The sequence below is a fragment of the Heptranchias perlo genome, chromosome 43, assembly GCF_035084215.1.
Source record: "Heptranchias perlo isolate sHepPer1 chromosome 43, sHepPer1.hap1, whole genome shotgun sequence".
Lineage (NCBI taxonomy): Eukaryota > Metazoa > Chordata > Chondrichthyes > Hexanchiformes > Hexanchidae > Heptranchias > Heptranchias perlo.
In genome coordinates, this window is record NC_090367.1 from 5184079 (window position 1) to 5206570 (window position 22492).

At 49.3% G+C, this 22492-nt stretch overlaps 2 protein-coding genes across 6 annotated transcripts in view; both read right to left on the minus strand.

Annotated features, from left to right (window-relative positions):
* LOC137306458 (pre-mRNA-processing factor 39-like) overlaps positions 1 to 735 on the minus strand; it is a 47674-nt gene extending 46939 nt beyond the window's left edge. Inside the window, exon 1 of one of the 2 annotated variants that reach the window (XM_067975679.1) lies at positions 648 to 735. In XM_067975679.1, coding sequence (XP_067831780.1) covers positions 648 to 723 — 76 coding nt within the window. In that variant the 5' untranslated portion in view covers positions 724 to 735. Of the gene's footprint in view, positions 1 to 214; positions 308 to 647 lie in introns of those variants that run through there. The other variant, XM_067975680.1, reaches the window with a different exon arrangement.
* Positions 736 to 5535: 4800 nt separating this feature from the next.
* Positions 5536 to 22492, minus strand: part of syvn1 (synovial apoptosis inhibitor 1, synoviolin) — a 30830-nt gene continuing 13873 nt past the window's right edge. For all 4 annotated transcript variants that reach the window (XM_067975682.1, XM_067975681.1, XM_067975683.1 and 1 more), the window contains exons 6-16: positions 22097 to 22200; positions 21004 to 21130; positions 20465 to 20564; positions 18991 to 19056; positions 18064 to 18180; positions 16003 to 16151; positions 14717 to 14878; positions 12248 to 12394; positions 11481 to 11667; positions 10541 to 10689; positions 5536 to 9460 (exon numbers count right to left, since the gene is read on the minus strand). In XM_067975682.1, the coding sequence (XP_067831783.1) occupies positions 9309 to 9460; positions 10541 to 10689; positions 11481 to 11667; positions 12248 to 12394; positions 14717 to 14878; positions 16003 to 16151; positions 18064 to 18180; positions 18991 to 19056; positions 20465 to 20564; positions 21004 to 21130; positions 22097 to 22200 (1460 nt within the window). In that variant the 3' untranslated portion in view covers positions 5536 to 9308. The remainder of the gene's footprint in view (positions 9461 to 10540; positions 10690 to 11480; positions 11668 to 12247; positions 12395 to 14716; positions 14879 to 16002; positions 16152 to 18063; positions 18181 to 18990; positions 19057 to 20464; positions 20565 to 21003; positions 21131 to 22096; positions 22201 to 22492) is intronic.

A 22492-nucleotide genomic window follows, 5' to 3' on the forward strand; every position in this document is an offset into this window, starting at 1 on the left:
ACCCGCACAGGGGGTGCGCCCCATCGCCCGTACCCGCACAGGGGGGGGGCGCGCCCCATCGCCCGTCCCCGCACAGGGGGGGCGCGCCCCATCGCCCATACCCGCACAGGGGGGGGCGCGCCCCATCGCCCGTACCCGCACAGGGGGGGCGCGCCCCATCGCCCGTACCCGCACAGGGGGTGCGCCCCATCGCCCGTACTCTATGGGGATTTACCTTTGCTTCCTGTTTCGTATCCGCGACTTATCCCCCACAGCTGTGGGTCTGCGCGTGCGCAGGGCGGCTCCGGAGTCCGCACAGGCCAGGGCTTTTATTTTTGCGGGTTTTGGGTGCCATTATTTACGGCTCTCACGGTGTCTTGGAGCTGCTGCTGCTGCTGATGGGGGGGGGGGGGGAATTCGGGGGTGGACGAGGACGGACCGTCAGTCTCTTTCCTCTCCCACCCCCCCTCGATCGACTTGAACCTCGCAAGTCCGCGTCCCCCGTTTTCTCTCAGACCCGCCCCGTCCCGCGCCGTCATCGGAAGCCCAGAGGCACTTTATCCGGTCGCGGCGAAAACTCCCAAATTCCCCGCCGCCCGCTAATATCGGTGGCTTTAAATCGGCCCGGTCCTTTTATTCGGAATCGTGACAGGACCGCGCTCACTCACCGCCCGATGGATCCGATTCCAGCGGATTCGGCTCCGACCACCGATTCTCCGCCGCCTCCATCACTCCCGTCACCATCCTCTGAGGCACCGGAACCGGAAACTGCTGGGGGGGGGGGGGGAGCGGAAGCTGTAGTTAGATTATTATATTTTTGGCTTTAAAAAGCTATGCTTTACATTAAATAGTTTATTTCATATTAGTTGACTTGTTATAGAAATTAAACTGCTTTGGAGGGCATATAATTTGAGATTATTTAGAGTACAGGTGCTTAGGTTATAATGTAATTCATGACAAGCCCCCAGTTGCTAATTTCAGCAATATTGAGATATATATTAATATTTCATAGGGTGTGCACCACTTCCCCATAAACCCTTACTGTTAACTATTTTTGGTCACACATTTCTGTGAACATTTACCATTGTAAATTGCTATGCCAATATTTCCCATTCAATTTTACTATGTCAACTGTCACTCTTGTTACAGGTATAGTATGGTGGTTATGTTACTGAACTAGTAATAATGGGGCCTGGACTAATAATCCAGAGAACGTGGGTTCAGTTCTCACCATGGCAGTTTGAAAATTTAATACTTTTTTTAAAATCTGGAAATCAGTAAAAAGTGACGATGAAACTGTCAGATTATCGTAATAACCCAACTGGTTCACTAATGCCTTTTAGGGAAGGAAACCTGTCCGATGTCTCATCTGAAGGATGCACACCTATTTGGGTTGACTCTTAACTGCCCTCTGAAGTAGCCTCGCAAGCTACTCAGCTGTAGCAACTAGGGATAGGCAATAAATGCCGGACTTACCAGTGACACCCACGTCCCAAGAATGATTTTTTTTTAAATGGCTCCAGCCACCAGGCGGCTGCATGGAGTAGGTTTATGAAGTCTCCCAAACTCTAGTGGCATCTTGTATGTTAAAAAAATTATATTCACCAACCAAGATATATTAAATGCACTGTTGGGGGTGCTGTCTTTTGGATGAGACATTAAACCAAGGTCCCGTTTGCCCTCTCAGGTGGATGTTAAAGATCCCATGGCACTTTTCAAAGGGGAATTCTCCCAATGTCCTAGCCAATATTGATCCGTCAACCAACATCACTAAAACAGATTACGTGGTCGTTGCTGTATGTGGGACCTTGCTGTGAAAATATTGGCTGCTGTGTTTCCCTACAACAGTGAATACACTTCAAAAGTATTTAATTAGCTGTCCTAAGGCCGTGAAAGCTGCTGTATAAATGCAAGTTCTTTCTCTACGTAAGGAGGCACAGAAATGATGAAACAGTTTTAGATTTCTCATCCTTATGTTCGAATCCCTTCATGGCCTCACTCCTCTCTATCTCTGTAACCTTCTCCAGCCGTACAAACCTCCGAGAATTCTGTATTGCTCCAACTCTGTTCTCCTGGGCATCCCCCACTTCCTTCGCCCTGCCATTGGCAGTCGTGCCTTCAACTGTCTAAGCCCTAAACTCTGGAATTCCCTCCCTAAACCTCTCCACCTCTCTATCCTCCTTTAACACTCACGTTAAAACCTACCTCGACCAACCTTTTGGCCACATGTCCTAATATCTCCTTCTTTGGCTCGTGTCAATTTTTGTCTGATTATGCTCCTTGAAGCTCCTTGGGATGTTTTACTACTACTTTTTAAATGGTGAGAAGTTATTAAATGTTGGTGCTCAGAGGGATTAGGGTGTCCTTGTACACGAAACACAGAAAGTTAACATGCAGGTACAGCAAGCAATTAGGAAGGCAAATAGCATGTTGACCTTTATTGCAAGGGGGTTGGAGGAAGGAAGTCTTGCTGCAATTGTACAGGGCTTTGGTGAGACCACATCTGGAGTACTATGTACAGTTCTGGTCTCCTTACCTAAGGAAGGATATACTTGCGTTAGAAGCAGTGCAATGAAGGTTCACTAGATTGATTCCTGGGATGAGAGGGTTGTCCTATGAGGAGTGGTTGAGTAGAATGGATCTATATTCTTTGGAGTTTAGAAGAATGAGAAGTGATCGCACTGAAACATATAAGATTCTAAGAGGGCTTGACGGGCAGATGCTGAGATGCTGTTTCCCCTGGCTGGAGAGTCTAGAACTAGAGGACATAGTTTCAGGATAAGGGGTCAGACATTTAGCACTGAGACGAGGAGGAATTTCTTCACTCAGAAGGTTGTGAATCTTTGGAATTCTCTACCCCAGAGGGTTGTGGATACTCAGTGAAGATCAAAGGGCAGGTTGATGTTAGCTGCTTTTCCCGATAGCCAGTTTCAGAAGGCATTGCTCGAACTCGAACAGCAGGCTCCCTTACTGCAAGGCAGGGGTGTGGAACTGCCAACAAGAATGATGAGATTTACTCCAATCTGAAATTTAAATTAATTCAATTAACAACTGCACTGCCATCTGTTACAACCTGATCTCACGCACCCTAAGCGCTCAAACTTTGATTGAATAGACTGAGGAAGTGCTGCGCTGTCGGAAGTGCCGCCCTTCAGATGAGATGTTAAACCGAGGCCCCCGTCTCCCTGTTCCACTGGGCGTTAATGATCCCATGGCAAAATTTGAACAAGAGCAGGGACTTCTCCTGGTGTCCTGGCTAACATTCAGCCTTCAAGCAACAGTAGCAAAAAACAGATTAACGGCTCGTTCTCCTCATTGCTGCTTGTAGGAACCTACTGTGTACAAATAGCATTGTGGGAGAACCTTCACCACATGGACTACAGCGGTTCAAGAGGCGGCCCACCACCATTTTCTCAAGGGGCAACTAGGAATGGGCAATAAATGGTGGCCTTGCCAGCGATGCCCACATCCCAAGAATGAATTAAAAAAGTAGGCAAACGCATTTGCTTACAGGACGACAGGCACTGCATTTCAAAGTGATTTACTGTATGTGAAGTATTTTGAGACGTTTCTGGGAGACATGATAAAACACTAAGTAATGCAAGGCTTTTAAAAAAAATGTTAGCAGATCTCCTGAGGCATTGCTCACTGTAAGATACACTGTTATAGGAGTGTTGTACCATTTATTGCCTTTTCATTATAACAGGAGTGGTGTGCCGTGTAATGTACAACGTATTATTTTGCTGCTGCTAAAGTGATGTGCCTCATTTAGCCTATCCCTTTAAGGCTACATGACGCTGAAGCCCTTGTATCAATTTCTTCGGATCCTACGATGGACCTGACTCTGGTTCTCAGTATTGCTTATTACTGGTTTGCTTGCATTAGGTGACCAAGAGGGGTCCTCCTAGAGTTTTACAAGCTACTAAATGATATGGAAAAGGTAAATTAGGGACACAGCCTCAAACTAAATCATGACAGAACCAGAAGGGAGATGAGGAGACATTTTTTTCACAGCGAGTTGTTATGATCTGGAATGCCCTGCCTGAAAAGGGCGGTGGAAGCAGATTCAGTAATAACTTTCAAAAGGGAATTGGATAAATACTTGAAGGGGAGACAATTGCAGGGCCAGGGGGAAAGAGCAGTGGGACTAATTGGATAGCTCTTTCAAAGAGCCAGCACAGGCACAATGGACTTCTTCTGTGCAGTATGATTCCATGGCAGTAGGACAAAGGAACTTAGGGTCAATGGGGAATGGGGAGTTTAGGACCGATGTCATCAAGTTCTTCACACAGAGAGAGCAATCGATCCACGGAACAGACTGTGGGTAGGGTAGTGGGGCATAACCGTGGTGGGATGTTGTGACAGGGAGACTGGATGATTGGGCCACAAGTCACATTTGGTTATTTATCTCATTGCTGGACCATGCTGTAAGCATATTGGTTGCTGGAGACCTGGGAGCTGGCACAATCTGGAAACCTCGGCAGTTCTTCATCCACTATTACCAGGCACTTACAACGAGAAACATTTAAGGCATTTGAAGGTTGCTAGAAATGCAGAACATGGCTCAGTCGGCAGCACTCTCACCTCAAGTCAGAACGTCATGGGTTCAACTCCTACTCCAGAGACTTGAGCTCATAATCTAGGCTGATATTTCAGTGCAGTACCGAGGGAGTGCTGCACTGTCGGAGGTGCCATTAAACAGAGGCCCTGTCTGCCCTCTCATGTAAAAGATCCTCAGGCACTATGTTGAAGAGCAGCAGGGGAGTTTTCCCAATATCTCCTGGGCCAATATTTATCCCTCAATCAACTTTACTAAAACAGATTATCACATTGCTGTTTGTGGGAGCTTTATCAATGAAGTTGCCAATACTCTACCTGTGAGCTGCAGTTTTAGCTTGTTAAGTCCCAGCAGTACCTCCGTACACACACTTAGGGATCCCTCAGCCATGGCTCTTTCCAACATCTGCCTTGCATCCTCTGGGCTTAGATAAGTGTAGTATGTCCCTACAGGGAGTGTGCAGCTCGTGGCAGGCAGCCAGGCTATCATCATCATCAGTTTGGTTTGGAGATACTAAATGAGTTAGTGGCAGCTTGACTCAGTTGGCAACACTCTTACCAAGTCAGAAGCCCCACTGCAGGCCCACAAGCCAGGCTGACATTCCAGTACAGTACTGAGGGAGTGCTGCACTGTCAGAGGTGCTGTTTCACCCTCAGGTGGAGGTGTAGGGAGTTCTCTCAGGGTCCTTAAGGCCAACATTCCTCGCTCCACCAATCTTACTAAAACAGATTATCTGATCATTTATCTCATTGCTGTTTATGGGATCTTGCGGTGTGTAATTTAGCTGCCATCTTTCCCTACATTACAACAGTGACTGTACTCCAAGATGTATTTAATAGGCTATAAATCACTTTGGGACATCACGAAGATGTGAAAGATGTTGTATAAATCCAAGTCTTTGTTTCGTAAACAACCATACATTGTCAAGGGTTTAATGATTCCCAGATGGTTGTGAAAAATTACACCTGTTGGACTTTTATAAAGACGACACAGGCACGACAGAACCAGCAGGATTTATTGTGCAGTATGTACAATTCAAGCTATTAAAATTTTATACAATATATACAAATTAAATAATCAATCACAAAACCCTCACCTCTACAGAGCTCATAGACTTAACGCAAGGTACCTATTCATAAACCCTAACCTGAAAATGGCAGAGAGGAGGCTGTTTCTGTGTCAGCTCACAGCCGACCTCCGCGTTGCCCGGGTTCAATGGTCTCAAGCCACAGACCCGAGTGAGATGGCCGGAAGTGACGCATGGTCTGCCCGAACCAGAAACATGGTCCCCCTCATCTTAAATCATCATGTAGCCCAGAATCTTCACCATCCGTCACTAGCTGACGGGAGTTGCCGATCACGTGACCAGGGAACAATGGAGGGCTGAAACTTTAAAAAAGAAACTGGCAGCCAGATCCTTATTCCTGCAGAAGCACAGTGTTCTCCTTTGAAGGGGTTAATCGACAGGACACATGTCAACAGGAATCAGCGAGGAGTTCAAACCCACCCATACGTTCCCGGTCACAGTCACTGTGATTGACTAAATTATTGGGTGGGCATCAGAACAAAATGGGTAGGACAGGAGATAGACAGCTCCCCATGCAGCAGTCGTGTTCATTAACCCAACCAGTAACCCATTATCCCAACCAACGTCTTACGGCAGGGTCACTCTCAGAAATACTGCAGCAGAGCCACGGGACACCTGCCACTCCCCCTTGCGCTCCAATTTCAACCATCGCACAGTGGGCACCACCCACAGAAAGAGGATAAAAAACTACAGGCCAAATCGTTCCACACACACAGTGAAAGGGCCCCGTCACAATGGAAGGTGGGACAACCCCATCTCTGAAAATCCTTCTATTCCTGGAACAGCAATGAGTCAAGGCCTGAAGACCTACAGCCAGCTGGGCTGCAAAGAAAGGCCCAGGTGCAAAGGGGAACTGGGCTGTTTTTAAAAAAAAAAAGCCCTGGGCTTTTGAAGGATCATTGTTATGTTGACAGTGAGAAGATTCCTCTCAACATTTCAGAGCTGGTGTTCCCACAGGATAGGGCAGTGTGAATTGTAAAGAGCTCCAGCAACTGAAGCCCTGGTCTACCTGGAAGTTACGATAATACAGGCCCCTCTTGCAAATTTACTAGTGAGAACACCCCCCCTACACACACATCAATTCCCCGCTCCTCTCCCAACAGTGCTGACTCTTGCTGGGGGTATGCTGCCCTAGTGGCCATTCAGGTGTGTGCTGGGTGAGGGTCAGCAGACTATTCTACCATGTGGGACACCACACAAATCCTATCTGGTCCTCACCAGACATCCATTTACATACACAGCTTTCAGCAGGGATCGGGAGGGAAAAATTCTGCCCGCAGCAATTTGTGGAAAGATAGAGAGTCATGGGCACGCAGTGGCTCCGGGAATCTCACCCAGTCTCGTGAACCCATCTCACTAGCATATCAAGCACACTGACGTCCATAGGAAGCCTTTACACCAATGCTTCTGACTCTACCTACCTACCTACCCCCCCCTTCCCCCAATTAAGGTGGGCTGTACAGCATAGCTCGATGTAAACTGCTCTCAGCATCTAAAGGAGTGATAAGTCCGAACCACCTGCTATCATCAAACAGCCCAGGGGGCAATGAGGCCAATTTTACTGCTTATCCCCTTCCCGCAATCAATCAGCTAATTCAGCACAGACTTGGGGGGGTGGGGGGGGTGTGTGAAGAAATCTAATCTCAGATCTTCCCGGTCTGAATGGCTCAGTCCCACACTAGGCAAGCATTTACCTATTGGAGCACTGGGGAGGGGGCGGGGGGGGGGGGGGAAGGAGGTGGGGAAGAAAGGGGGCTATGTTCCTTTGGCTGGTGAGGCAGAATTCTCACGAACTCTGCAGAGCAGGTGAAACCCTGTTAATTAACCTCAGAAATGAATCACAAGCCCTTTTGAGTTATTTTTTCCCCTTTCAGTGAACTCTTTCTGCCCCATTTCCTGATCCACAAATCATAAATCTTTAAGGGGGGCGGGATACCCCAAAATAAAAGTCGATGCTGGTGGGACCTCCTCTCTTTCCAAGAGTTCAAATCTCACTCCCTGTTCAGGAGTTCCCGCTGTACTAAAACCCCTCGAATGAAAAGGAGGCATAGGGTGTTGCAGTGAATTCCTCCCCCCCGCCAACTCCCTGCAGTTTGTTTACGGCGAGTGACAAGTGGCCTCCTGTTTAATAACACAAGACAGGCTGCAACTGGACAGAGAATAAGGGGAGCAGTTCACGTTGCAAACCACTTCCCTTAACTGGCTGCATTTCGGGCAGAAGCCGAAATAAAGTCATCAGTTTGTCGGCTGATCCTCACGTTGAGAGATTAACTGGGGGAGGGGAAAGCAACACCAACCCCTGCCCCCTCTCTTCCCCCATACTAATTAAAGTTACTACGTACAGCAACCGTGACCCCGTTGATAATCTTTGTCTAACAAAAAGCACAGACTTTCCTACAAGGGTTTAAACCAAAAAAAAAATTGCTTCAAGCAAAAAATAAAAGCAAATTTACTGATAATCTGTTTAAACCCCGAAATCATGAGCTGCATCTATTTTTTTTTCCCCAATGAGCTGTCATTTTAAACTCATTGCGAGGAGTAAAAGTTGAAACTGCTCGAAGTGCTGCCCTGGGACAATTCTAATACCCCAGGTACCGATCTCCTGTCCAAGCCCCTTCTCCCCTGACTTAAAGGGAAGGGTGTTTGGACATGTGCATGTGTGATTCCCCCCCCCCGCCCACCACCATATATAGAAAGACAAACACACGCACTGGTTTGTGACCAATTATTGCTCTGCCACATTTATAACATGGACCTTAAGAAAATACTGTTTATGGGCTATCTCACTCAGCCATTCAAATCAAGCGAGTCACATTCACAAGCGAGGAGGTGAATACTGAAGTTTAAAAACAGTAGAACAGGAAAGATGGGACGAGAGAGCTGGATCATATGTAAAGCAGCTACATCTTCGACACACGAAGGCTGTGTCTGTTTAAAATGGCTTCAATACTCTTATTTGAGGTGGGTTATGCTGCCCCACTCCCTCAGGCTGTACATATAAAAAGAGAGGCAGCGTCGAAGCTTTGGTGTAGGGGAGCCCAATAAATGAAAATGTTTATTCCAACTCCGGTCAGGTGATGGTGGCAGTGTTTTTTGGGGGGTGGGGGTGGGGGTGGGGAAGGTCACCAACATGTCAAAGTGCGGTGTGACTGCAGGCTGAATCCGTTCCATAAACCGCGGCAGGTGTAGAGCTAGTGTGGCCCGGTCCTCGTGGGTGGCAACACCGTAGTCAAACTGCCAGATTCGCAGAGGCCCTTGAATTTTAGTTGGGGGAAGGGGGTGGATGCTGGCGCCAAGTGAAAACAAAGAGGGAGCGGGGGACTTTGGACTGTCCCTCGAAACCCTTTGCAAGGCAGCGGTGAGAATTGCGTTGAAATCCAATCAATCGCTTAAATGGTCTCGCTGCGTTTCAATGCAAACCATCAGGTCGCGCGAGTGAAGAGGACAGAACAAGATTTTACGGCTGGTGCATCTTTTGTTTCTTTACTGGAGTTTCGCGATATTTCAAACCTGCTGCAGGGCAGTTGGCGGCGAGTTTCGAAGCTCAGATCTTCTGCGTTACCACAGAATTGATGGCACTTGGTGCGGATCTGGGGGAAAAAAAAATCGGAGCCCTCTCTTGCACCCCCCCTCCCCCCGCCGCGTCTCTGACCGGCATTGAGCTGCGCTGTCCGATCTGAGTGGTCAGTGTTGGGCGCTGGGCAGGTCGAGTTTCCGCAGCCGTCGCCGGCGCAGTTCCGCAGCGTCCGGCTCACCGAGCAAGCCTTCCTCGTCGTCCGGGAGATGGGCTGAGTCAGGTGCGGAGTATCCCACCGCACCTTCCAGGTCGCTCTGCCCTGCGAAAATTGGAACAAGACCGGTTTCAGCCACACACCTGGTTCACCAAAGCTACCGCAAAAGGTAAAGTACGGACCAGGGAGAATTTCTTGCTCCCCTCGAACCTACAATCTCCTCCTCTCCCAAATCACAGCGTCTAACTGCCCCGTGAATGACCCCACTCCTCTCCCCCGGAGCCCGTTCCATGTAGCGATCGTTCCCTGGGTGATGGAAGTGCTTCCTGATATCAGTCCTGAACTCGCCTTTTCCCAGATTGTACCCGTGTCCCCTTGTCCTGTGGTTTAACTTGAAACTTCTTTACTCAAGAGAGTGGTGAGAATGTCGAACTCGCTACCACATGGTGTAGTTGAGGCAAACAGCATAGATGCATTTAAGGGGAAGCTAGAGAAACACACAAGGGAGAAAGGAATGGGATATGTTGATAAGGTGAGAGGAGGTTCGTGTGGAGCATAAACACTGGCAGACACCAGTTCGGCTGAATGGCCTGTTTCTGTACTGTAAAATTCTATGACTCAGGATTAACCTTTCCTATTCCACTTAGTGAGGGAGAAATTCCCATCAGCAAACTTCACGTTCTGTTGCATAATGTGTTCATGCTACATTCATGCGTGCGTTATTTTCTTGTGCAGGCATTCGCCCGTCTATTTTAAATGAGATGTCTGCATGCGAACAGCAAACAGAACAGTTGTACGAGCTTGTTAAGTGTTCATGCATGAAGTTCACCGGTCAAAGTACCCACCCCAGCACCTTGTATACCTTGATGAGGAGCCCTTTCACTCAGTTCCTTTAGAGTTTTTCTGGGCTGTCCTTGTAACTCGGTCCTTTGACGCTAGGGATCAGCAATCCAAGATTCAGGGGATACTCTGTTTCCTCCCTTTTAACCAGTTTTCAATCCAATTCACTATCTTCTCCTCAATTCCATACCCCTTAACTTTCTCACTTGTCAAAGGCTTTCTGAAAGTCCATGTACACCACATCCGCTGCATTAACCCCCCGTCCACCATATCCATCACCTTCTCAGAGAACGCCAACTTGTGCCTGACCACCACGCCCCCCCACCATTACACGGAAACTCGTACCTATTTCTTCGGGTTGCAAGAGTGCCTGTGTAGAGGTGCTGTCGACTGCAGGGGGAGAGTCCCCCGTTGAATCCACCTGCGATCCAGATGCCAGATCCGCAGACTCAGTGCTTGGTGCCGAACTCACAGTTGTTGTTGGCCTGGGTGGACTAGTGAAAAGGAGCAGGGTCAGTCCTGTTGTAAAACCCATTTTCCCTCCCCTCCTGAAAACCCCCCCATACCAATGGATCCTGGTGGCTTTGGCTGCTCTTAAAACTTGCCCACGTGTGAGCCCAGATAGTGAGCATCAGCCGGCTGTGGGGGGGTGCATCACAGGCGAGTTAGGAGACATTTATTTCCTTTTACGCAGAGCGTTGTTTGGACATGGAATGCACAACCAGAAACCGGGGAGGTAGGAGGAAGGAGGAGCAGAATCAATAACAGCTTTTAAAAGGGAAGTGGGTAAATATTTGAAATATATTTTTTTACAAAAAGATATGGGGGAATGGGACTAAGGGGAGGGTTCTTTCAGAGAGAAGGCACAAGAGTGATGGGCCTTTTGTGCTGCAAGATTTTATCAATCTATGAAATCAGCATAGGCTGGGGATTAACCCCAGACCTTTCACACTAGACAGCAGGTTTTACTAACCCAGCCGACGAAGGAGCTGGGGAGACGGCCCTTTCAATTGTAACTTTGCATTAACAAGGCTTTTGACAGAACTTGGTTTGCTGTGGTTTAATGCTTTAGGCATAGACACTATACGCCAGTCTCCTGATTTCTGCAGCTGCCGATAGCCAGTGTAGAAGCTGACTGTACCACTCCAGATCTGCCGGCAACAGCAGAAGGCAGCAGGTGACATGGAACCCTTTATACACAGTAAAACCCGATGTGGCTTGGACACAGTTTGCTGGCTGATTGAGCCTCATTGAGTGGGGCCAGTGCCAACATCGGTCAGCCTACCTGAGAGTAGCAACGACCGAGAGGTACTGGTGAATCTGGACCATGGCGGCATCCAGCAGCGTGTGAATGTTCTGGAGACACTGGAGCCGTGCCTCCAGGTTCTGGCGCTCCTGCCCCTCCATCGCTCGGAGCTCCTCTTCCGTCAGTCCGGCAAAGCCCGAAGGTGGCATTGGCATTGGGGGCATTCCTAAAAAGGGGGCAAAAACAGCAGCAGCTTTGGGGGAGCGTTTGATTATATTTCTAATCCTCCCCCACCCCCGTCCCAATTTTCTCCCCTCCTCTCCCAATGCTGGGATACTGTTCCATGGGCACTGGCTGCCCTCCGGTACATCTAAGTCAGTCTTCATCTGTGAATCTGGACAGTATCAACAGGCAATGCCGAACCCAATCCTATCCTCATCCTTTGTGTGCACACACACCAGTAGTGGGTCATTGGATAGTATTCAGGAGCAGGAACCCTACCCTGTCTGATTGACCCCTCCTAGCCAAGGGGCACCGAGGCCAATTATAGACCACTGCACCCCCCCCCCCCCCCCCTCCTCCTCCTTGGCCACATTTGTTGAGATCAACTAACTCAGTACTTCATTACATGGTGCATTTACCCACTGAGCCAACAGGGCAGCAAGAACAGGCAGGTACCCTACACCGAATGGATCGGCAGGTTAAGGCAGTCAGTGTGTTAAACAGGGAGCAGCTCCAATAACAGGGCAGGATAATGGGAAAAGGGGACAGCCATCTGCAAACAATCACACCAAGCCCATTCTTACCAAACGGAGGAGGAGGCATTCCCACCCAAGGAGCCGACGGGAAGGGAGGGAAGGAGAAAGGAAATCCTGGGATTGATCCAGCAGGTGGCGGCTCCAAACCAGTCCCTGCCATCGAGTCGCCGCTCCGGGAAGCTTCACCATTGGCAGCTAAGATTAAAAAGACACAGTCAAATACATAGCAAATAGTGGAAAGGCACACATTCACGGGCAGGGATTAAAAGACAGGGATTTATAGGATGGGTTTGACTAAACAGCTACGGTCTCAGAACGGTCAGCAGTCAGATTAGTATTGTTTTTGTACGCTCATTACACCCCAAAAGTAATACATTGGCGGCAAAGTGCTTTGGGACGTCCCCAGGTGGTGAACTTTTACATTCTTTCTTTTACTCCGCATTAGACCCAGATAGTGGGGGAAATTTTAACCTCGATGACAGTGGTGCTCATGATACAGCAATGGGGCCATTATGTTCCATTTCTTCTCCCCCACCAGGCCAGACTTATCTCTGGGCCTCCCCGAGCTGATGTGATGTTGAGCAAGCAGGGATTCAGTGCTGTTCCCTTTCCTTTTTTGCACTCCAGTAAAAAGGCAGGATTAGTATTAGGAGATAGGGTTATCCCAGCTTCCACACAGAGTGATGGGGGCCCTGCTAGAACTGTACTTCAAACAATTATTGGTCCTCTAAGTTTTGTTCCCCATCTTTGCTCCTGTGGAAGCCCCAATCCGCACCCTCTGAACCTGGATTACTCCTGGTCCTCCGTTCCACCATTTGGGGCTGCCCTTTCAGTTAATGCACCATTGGTCTTTAGAACTCTTCGAAAACTATTGCCTCTCCCCCCTCCCTCCCATGTCCTGCTCAGAGTCCTCTACTCTCCCTTTGGAAGCACTCAGAGGTTCTACATGAGGGATGATATTTTTGAGGTGTCTGGCCTCCAATTGGCATCGGCCCACCGCTCATTGGTGTGGGGAATCGCAGACCTCATCACTCATTCCGCAGAGTGGGCCTCCAGTTGGCATTTTGTTCCATGTACCAACCTTGAGTGCCAGCTGTGGCTCAGTGGGTAGAACTCTCGCCTCCGAGTCAGAAGGTTGTGGTTTCAAGCCCCACTCCATAGACTTGAGCACACAATCTAGGCTGACTCCATTGCAGTACTGAGGGAGAGCTGCACTGTCGGAGGTACCGTCTTTCAGATAAGATGTTAAACCAAGGCTCCGTCTGCCCGCTCAAGTCGATGTAAAAGATCCCATGGCACTATTTCAAAGAGCAGCAGAGTTCTCCCCGGTATCCTGGCCAATATTTATCACTCAGTCAACACCTAAACACAGATTATTTAGTCATTATCTCATTGCTGTTTGTGGGATCTTGTGGCAAATTGGCTGCCATGTTTCCTACATTACAACAGTGACTACACTTCAAAAAGTACTTCATTGGCTGTAAAGCGCTGAGGCCATGAAAGGCGCGATGTAAGTACAAGTCTCTCTTATTAAGACAACAATTCAACAGTGCTTGAGTGCTCTGCTGTGTGCAGAGCGGGCTGTATTTTTCGCTGACGTAATCACACAGGCAAATTACGCTCCTGGTCTCAGGGAGTTAACCTTTAACCTCCTTCCATCAGTTCTTGAATGCTTTTCCACCCTCCCCCATATCACCCTTTCCACTTAAAAAACATTAAAAAGTGTAATTTTTTAAAATTAAAAACAAAGTCGGGGGCTTGCTCTCTCTCACCGCTGTATTGCAACTCTGAATAACTCCTTAACCTTGCGGCCCCCTTTTCCTGTTTGTTCCGGTGTCTGGTACCCTTCTTGGCTTCCATCGGCTCGTTGAACTAGAGAGTTGGGTATTGATCAAGACTCAGGAAAGCTAAGCACAAGAGCTCTTCTCCTTCATTGTCCCTTGTCTGTGTGACCTGGCTTGTTCACGACATCAGGTTGGATGCTGTTGTCCCTCTGTGATGTCACAGGGCTGCTGGCACTACAACTGCGGCAAGATGGAGACAGAAACCAGAGACCAGGTCTCAGTGGTAGCTCTGTCACCTCAGACAGAAAGTCGTGGGTTCGAGCCCCAGTCCAGAGACTTGAGCACATAATCTAGGCCGACACTCCCAGTGCAGTACTGAAGGAGTGCTGCACCGTCAGAGGTACCGTCTTTCGGATGAGACGTTAAACCGAGGACCTGTCTGCCCCTTTCAGGTGGATGTAAAAGGTCCCATCGCACTATTTCGAAGAGTAGGGGAGTGCTCCCTGGTGCCCTGGCCAATATTTATCCCTCAACCAACACCTAAACAGAGATTATCTTATTATTATCCTATTGTTGCGTGCGGGATCTTGCTGCGCGCAAATTGGCTGCCGCATCCCCTACATTACATCAAAAGTACTTTGAGGTGTCCTGAAAGCTGCTCTAAATGCAAGTCCTTTCTTTCTTTATGCCAAGGTTAGTACCTTCAGTGTTTATGCCTGGAGTTACCTCTTACCGTCAGTCGGGCCCTCTGTGCCAGAGGGAGCTGAAGCGTTTGGCTGTGGCGCGTTAGGAGCAGCAACAGGCACCTGTGGGAAGAGATTCTGGCCCAAGTGGCCCATAGGTGGCCAGAAAGGGAACATTCCTGGTGGAAACGGTGGCATCATCCCCGGAGGCACTGGAAACAGAAGAACAGTGTCTATGAGAAGGAATGACACCGGACAGTGTGCAGAGTGCTCACTCACACAAGGCACAACCAAGGTCAACACATGCAGGAAAACAGTGGGAATGTACAGCTCTTTCAGCCCTGTCCCATCCCACCTCTAACCTTCCCCCCCAACCCTCTCCCGTCCTACCCCCACAGCCATCTCTGACCTTTCTCCCCTAACTCTCTCCCGTCCTACCTCTAACCTTCCCCCTCCCCCCAAGCCCTCTCCCATCCTACCTCTAACCTTCCCCCTCCCCCCAAGCCCTCTCCCATCCTACCTCTAACCTTCCCCCTCCCCCCAAGCCCTCTCCCATCCTACCTCTCCGACCATCCCCCCACCCCTCTCCCATCCTACCTCTAACCACCCCCCTCGCCGTCTCCCATCCTATCTCTGTTGTTTACCTATGGCCTCATATCTGTTCCCTCACCCACCACCTCTACAAATTAGCTACCTCTATGTTAGCCTCTGAATCAGAAGGTCACGGGTTCAAGTCCCACTCCAGAGATTTGAGCACAAAATCCAGGCTGACACTCCCAGTGCCAGTACAGAGGGAGTGCTGCAACTTCGGAGGTGCCGTCTTTCCGATGAGACGTTAAACCGAGGCCCCTTCTGCCCTCTCAGGTGGACGTAAAAGATCCCATGGCACTATTCTGAAGAAGAGCAGGGGAGTTCTCCCCGGTGTCCTGGCCAATATTTATCCTTCAACCAACATCACTAAAAACAGTTTAATCGTTCATTTATCTCATTGCTGTTTGTGGGATCTTGCTGTGCATAAATTGGCACTGCATTACAACAGTGACCTGGACTCCCCCACCACAGGAAATAGTTTCTCTCTACCCCATCAACTCCTTTAATCATCTTAAACACCTCAATTAGAAGTTAAATCATCCCATAATCTGCTATACTAAAGGAAATATAAGCCTAGTCTATGCAACCTGTTCTCATAATTTAACCCTTTTAGTCCCGGTATCATTCTGGTGAAGCTGTGCTGCACCCCCTCCAAGGCCAATATATCCTTCCTGAGGTGCGGTGCTCAGAAGCTCACCGGTCACAGATGGGAAGCATTGGGGAGGGGTTTAAGGTTGCGACTCACGGTTGGGTTGCTGGGGTACCAGGGGGGTCTGCGGCACTTGCTGCTGTGGCTGCTGCGGCGGCGGTGTCTGTGTGGGGAGCGTGGCTCGCAGCACGTCCATGCGACACGTGGGGCACGTCTGCTGCCGCTGGAACCAGGAACGGAGACAGCTGCGGGTCAAACAGAAAGAAGGTTACAACCTAGTTGGGTGGCCGAGGCAGCGCGGAGTCATTTGTCGCCAGAGACGGCACAGGAACGGGCAAAGCGGGCGCCAGAGACGGCACAGGAACGGGCATCAAACGCAAACCTCACTGCAGGGGAGAATCAGAGTACGATACTGAGCCGGAGCCCTGACCCTATGAACGACCGTCGGGATTAGTCGGTCTCCCCACAGGTTTAGTAAGTGACAGTATCACATACTGTGTTACTGAATTGTACAAACCAGATTCCTGGGGTCCTGAGTTAACTGAGCAGCAGCCAGGGGTGGATTGAACTTGGGTGTGGGAGGGGGCGGGGCAAAAAAAAAAATCAAAAAAATCAGCATGATGCTACCTACAGTCGAATAGCTGGGATAACTCATCAGTGTTGCACTAGCTGATCACATGTGGATGTTCGGCAAGGACAGGCCAAGCTCTCTCTCTTCTCCCTTCCCCCCCACCACCACCAAATCATGGTTAGATATCTTGCTGACACTCAATGTCCGGGCTCACACAGGGAGGAATGGCCCCTTGGCTGATGTACCCAGAGCACCAGTGGTGTCTACGGGACTGTACCCCAGCAGGGGGTCAGGGGAAGCAGGCAGCTCGCTGTCTGATTGCAGCACTGGAGGGCGACAAGTTGCTGGATGGCCAGAGTCGGAAGTGCCGTACGCAAGTGATCTCCCCATTCATCAGTAGTGGCCGGGACGGGGAAAACCTCAAAACACTCACACTAGGCCCAATGACTGGCATTGCCTGGGGAAGAGAGGGGCTTCACGTTGTACCTCAAGACTACAACATAAAAAAAGATTTGCATTTATTCAGCGCCTTTCACAACCTCAGGACGTCCCAAAGCGCTTTACAGCAATGAAGTACTCTTGAAGTGTAGTCACCGTTGTAATGTAGGAAACGCGGCAGCCAATTTGTGCACAGCAAGATCCCACAAACGGCAACGTGATACTCTTAATCTCTGTTTAACGTCTCATCCGAAAACTCCCTCATTACTGGCACTGAGTGTGTCATCCTGGATTATGTGACTTGTGTCTCTGGATTGGGACTTGGACCCACGATCTTCTGACTTCAGAGGCGAGAGTGCTACCCACTGAGCAAGGGAGGGAGTATCACCAATTCTTGGGTCTTTGCAGAGTGGGTCGATCTTGGCCTGGGCAGGAATTGGGGCACTACAACAGGTTTCAGTGTCCATAGGCTAAGGAGTGGGAAAACAACCCAGTCACAGTTCCTGCATCTGATCGCTATCTGGTGACGCACCCCTGCCCTGCCAGTAAGTGTCGAGTAAGGAAAGATCGGGCTCGGCTGCAAGACACCCAGGGTCGAATATCCCACCAACGGCCGCTCCGGGTAAGGCACTAGATGCCCGCTGATTTCAGTGGCGAATCAACAGCTTCAGTACAGAACGGGAGACAGGAAAGAACCTGCGTTTATTTAGTTTCTCGGATTGTCCCAAAACACTTCTAGTGCAATGAATTAGCTGTCGTGCAGTCAGGCTCGTGATGCAGGCAAATGCGGCAGCCATTATGCACACAGCAAGATCCCACACACAGCAAATGAGGAAGGACTAATTAATCTGTGTTTTTTTTTGGTGATGTTGATTGAGGGATGAATGTTGCCCCAGGGCATCGGGGAGAACTCCCTGCTCTTCCTCTAATAGTGTCATGGGATCTTTAACATCCACTTGTGCAGGCAGGTGGGGCCTCCGCTAAATGTCTGACCCAAGGAGAACTGGAGGAGGGATGTAGTTGAATTGTTTGTATTTCTTGGTTTCTCCTCAGTTTGATGGCTGTACAGGCCTCGATTAATTCCAATTGTACATCGAGGTGTATTGTGGTTTGAGCGTTCCCAGCCTGACTGGGGGGCCCATACGCACCTGGTGTGGAAGATGTGGTTACACGGCAGGCGTTTGGCTCCGGTCACCATCTCCTCGCGGCAGATAATGCACACGTTGTCAGTCAGCTGAAGCTCCTCCGGGCTGGCGTCGGGGTACCTGAGAGAGAGAGAGAGAGAGAGAGAGAGAGAGAGAGAGAGAGAGAAGCCAGACCGCATTAATCTCCCATCTGTGCGAGCAGCTGGATACTTTCCACCTGGCCCAAGGCAATAAGCCGCGGAACATGGCAAAAGAAACCGTGCAGGGAGTGGCCCAATGTCGATTGTCACTCTCGCCAGGGTACGGTATTTCAGTCACTGCACCCCATATCTTCCTTAACCACTTCACCTTGCCCCTAGTCAAAAGATTTTTATAAACCTCTCTCTGTCTGTACTTTTGCACCCCCCCCCTTCAACTTTCCGCACTTTCCGCTAGGGCTCCTCCTCCCCATCCTGTAAGACACGGAAAGAGTTTCTGTGGGGACAGACTACAAAAAGGCATTTGGGTTTTATTGAAGAACCAGAGTCCCCGAGGGGGTCCGACCCACCCCCAGACCGAGGGGGTCCGACCCACCCCCAGACCCGGGGACAAACAGCACTTGGAATCTGATTCGATGAAACAGATTCCATGCAAAATGCAAATGGCTGGTTGGTGTCGGTGGGTGTCTGGACTTTGTGGAACTGACCACCAGTGCGCAGTCAACATCTTCAGGGGAGGAGAAACTTCCTACATTAACCCTTCCTTTGCCAGGTGACAGAGGGGCAGGTTACTGACCCCAAGCCTCAAGCAATTCTGGTCGAATGGGCTGCCGGGAGACACACACCTTCTGACAGCACAGCTGAGGTCAAGCACAAACCCCCTGTCCGACAGCTACACAGGACCAGAGTAAAGGGCAGAGCGTGAAGGGAAGGCCACTAGCTCAGTACTCACAGCGTGTTCATGTTGCGAATAGCTCGTCTCGACATGATGGCATCAGTCACCGCCTTCTTGAATTGCCTAAAAGGGAGATATTAGAAGAGGGTTAAGTCTGTACAACACCATGATCCTCACTGCACTGTGATCACTCAAGAGTCACAAAGGAAGATCCACAAGAAGCTGGGATTAGGGGGATTAAAATAACACTACTTGGAAAGGCAGTCAGGTTTTAGGGCTAATTTGATGGGCAGACTTGGTCCTCACAGCAAAGGCTTCCCTTCTTTAAGATTGGAATTCTATTCCCATATTTGGTCAGGCTTTTCTAACTCAGTCCTGGCTAGGATACAAGGAAAAGCTTTGCATCTGTTAAAGCAACCCTCTCCTCTGCTCCCACCCCCTCTCTTTCTATTACTCTGTTGAAACCTGACTTGTCGCTCTCCGTTTTATCAAAATGATTATGGCCAATGCTGTTCTGAGCTTTCCTCTCTTGATTCTTCCTAAGCTCTGAGGGCCCCATCCTCCGTATCCTTCCACCTCCTGGCATTCTCACTCACGTTCCACCCAAAGACTCGAGCAGCACAGTACTGACAGAGTGCTGCATTGTCAGAGGCGCTGTTCTTCAGGCAGAGACATTCTCCTGCTCTAGTGGTACAGGTGAATGTTAAAAATCCCACACCACCATTTGAAGAGGAACAGGGGAGTGCTGTGTTGTCCCGGGCCAACATTCCTTTCTCAACCATCAAAAACAGATTAGCCGGTCATTCATCTCGTTTACTATTTGTGGGATCCTGCTGTGCGTAAAATGGCTGCAATATTTGCCCAACTAAAAACATTTCAAAGTAATGCACTGTATGTGAGGCGCTTTGGGAGGTCGGAGAGAAACACTACATAAGTGCAAGTTCTTCCTCAGTGTTAAAATCACACCGTCTTCCACTCCAACCCAGTTTTTTCCAGGACCTCAAAACCACGCAACTCCTCCCTCAGTCTCTTCTCTTTCCCCTACAAGCTGCATTGACCTACATTGACTCCCAGTCCGGCAACGCCTCAGTTTTAAAATTCTCCATCCTTGTTTTCAAATCCCTCCACATCCTCACCCCTCCCTATCTCTGTAGCCTCCTCCAGCCTTACAACCCTCCGAGATTTCAGCGCTCCTCCAATTCTGGCCTCTTGCGCATCCTGAGGGTCCATTGGCGGCCGTGCCTTCAGCTGCATAGGCCCTGAGCTCTGGAATTCCCTCCCTAAACCTCTCTCTCCTCCTTGAAGAGGCTCCTTAAAACCGACCTCTTTGACCAAGCTTTTGGTCACCTGTCCTAATGGCTCAGTGTCAAATTTTGTTTGATAATCACTCCTGTGAAGCGCCGTGGGACATTTTACTACGTTAAAGGCGCTATATAAATGCAAGTTGTTGTTGTCGCCACCAAGTATCTTGTGCGATTATGCAGAGAGGAAAACCGAACCAAATATTTTGCTTCCCTGCGTGAGTACTTACCTCATGGTCAGGTACATTGGGCGGATGGCAAACAAAGGGAACGTGTGCACCTTGATCATTATGGTCATGAAGGCCATGTACAGCAGCACCTTAATGAACCCTGAGACAGACAGAAAGATCAGCTTTTACAAGAAATGAAGTGACAGGAACAGTTATAGATTAAATCATTGGACACTCCAGATTTAAGCTCAGGGCCTTCAGTGCGAAAGTTATCATCTAGTCTTTACATGAAGCATCAAACTATACCCGGCAGACGCTCAGTGTACAATTGCCCCTAAAGATTGAGTGTACAGGAACTTTCTGAACCTATCTGCAATAGTTCGAGATATTAAGCCCCCATGTATAGAGCAAGAATTTCCATACATCCCCTTTCCCTCAGACCTGTGCCCACCTAACCAGGGTCCAGCACCCTCAAAAAACCAGTTCTATAATTCGAGACCCTCAACGTACGATTTACAGGGCCCCTCCCGCCCTGTGATTCACAGGGCCTCCCCTACTTTTTATACCACACCCCCAGACCCCTCCCTCCTTGCCCATACCTGTCAGGAGCTCGGTGTAGAGCATATACACTGCCTTGTTGTCCCAGGGATTCTCACTCTGAAGATCAACAGTGTGTAGAATATATTTGATGAAAATGGTCAGCACCATGGTGAGGAGGATGGCGTACTACAAGGAAACACAGGACTGTGGTTACAGGTTTACTCCACCAGCATCTCTACCAACGAAAGGTAAAATGGCAGCGACGTCATGGGATCTTCACCCCCTCCAAGTCTCACACACACACTTGGATATATATCGGCCGTTGTTTCATAGTCACTGGGTCAATATCCTGGAACTCCCTACCTACCAGCACCATCACCACATGGACTGCAGCGGTTCAAGGAGAAGGCCCATCACCTCGTTCTCAGGGGCAACTAGGGACAGGCAATTGGCAGCATCCTGAGAACAAGAGTCGTTTCCCAGCGGAAAGCCGCTTTCAAAGAGTTTACAGATACAGAATTAAATCTCCGAGTCCGCATCTAGGTAATGGTTTTCTCTTTAAGCCTGGTCCACAGTTATGAAGTGCAAATTACTGAATCACAAAGACGTTCGGGTGCAAGTGTTAAACAGAAACAAACCAATAAGCACCACCTAGTACCAAGCCACACCAACCAAGGAGGTCCCTGGTCTGTGGCGAGTTAGCTGAGCTCAACCAGGCCAGGGATGTGGCTGCAACTTTACAATTGGCCTCTGGGTCCCCAAGATCAAGCAGGAGGAGAATCAGCCATGCTCACTCCTGGTTGAAATGAAGCAAGACCTGCTGGAATGCATGAACCCCCAACATGGTCAAATAACCTGCCACCACTCATTGCCAGAGCTCTTACATTAATAAATCACTTGAGGGAGGTACCAGAGGGGTCCCTTGGAATGGTGCCCCATCAAAAATAATACCTTCAGGGGAGGAGAAAATTTACGAGAGAAAACCCCCACACTACATTGCCAGGCTGGAAATGGGATTTTGCCAGTAACAACAATGATATCAGGATCATTGTTATTTCAGTAGAATTGCTTTGAAGATAAACTTTAAGATATTTGGTCTGTTCTGGCCCACTGGTCATCACCCACTGCTGCAACCATGAAGTCAAAACTCACCTCAAAGCCAAACACCAGCTGGACAGAGGCTCCCCGGGTCATGATGCTGTGACAGGCGTGGTTCACGAACAGCAAGTCCAGCACAGCCAACAACCCCATGAGTGCTGCAGGAGAAACAAAGAAACTCTGGTTAGTCCACATCAGTCACTAAGTTTTTGAAAAAAATCCCAAGTACTAACATCAGAGTGCTGCAAATGGAACCCATCCTAAATCAGCCTCTCATGTCAGCACCAAACATGATACACAGAGTAAAGCTCCCTCTACATTGACCCCATGAAACACTCCCAGGGCAGGTACAGCACGGGTTAGATACAGAGTAAAGCTCCCTCTACACTGTCCCGTCAAACACTCCCAGGGCAGGTACAGCACGGGTTAGATACAGAGTAAAGCTCCCTC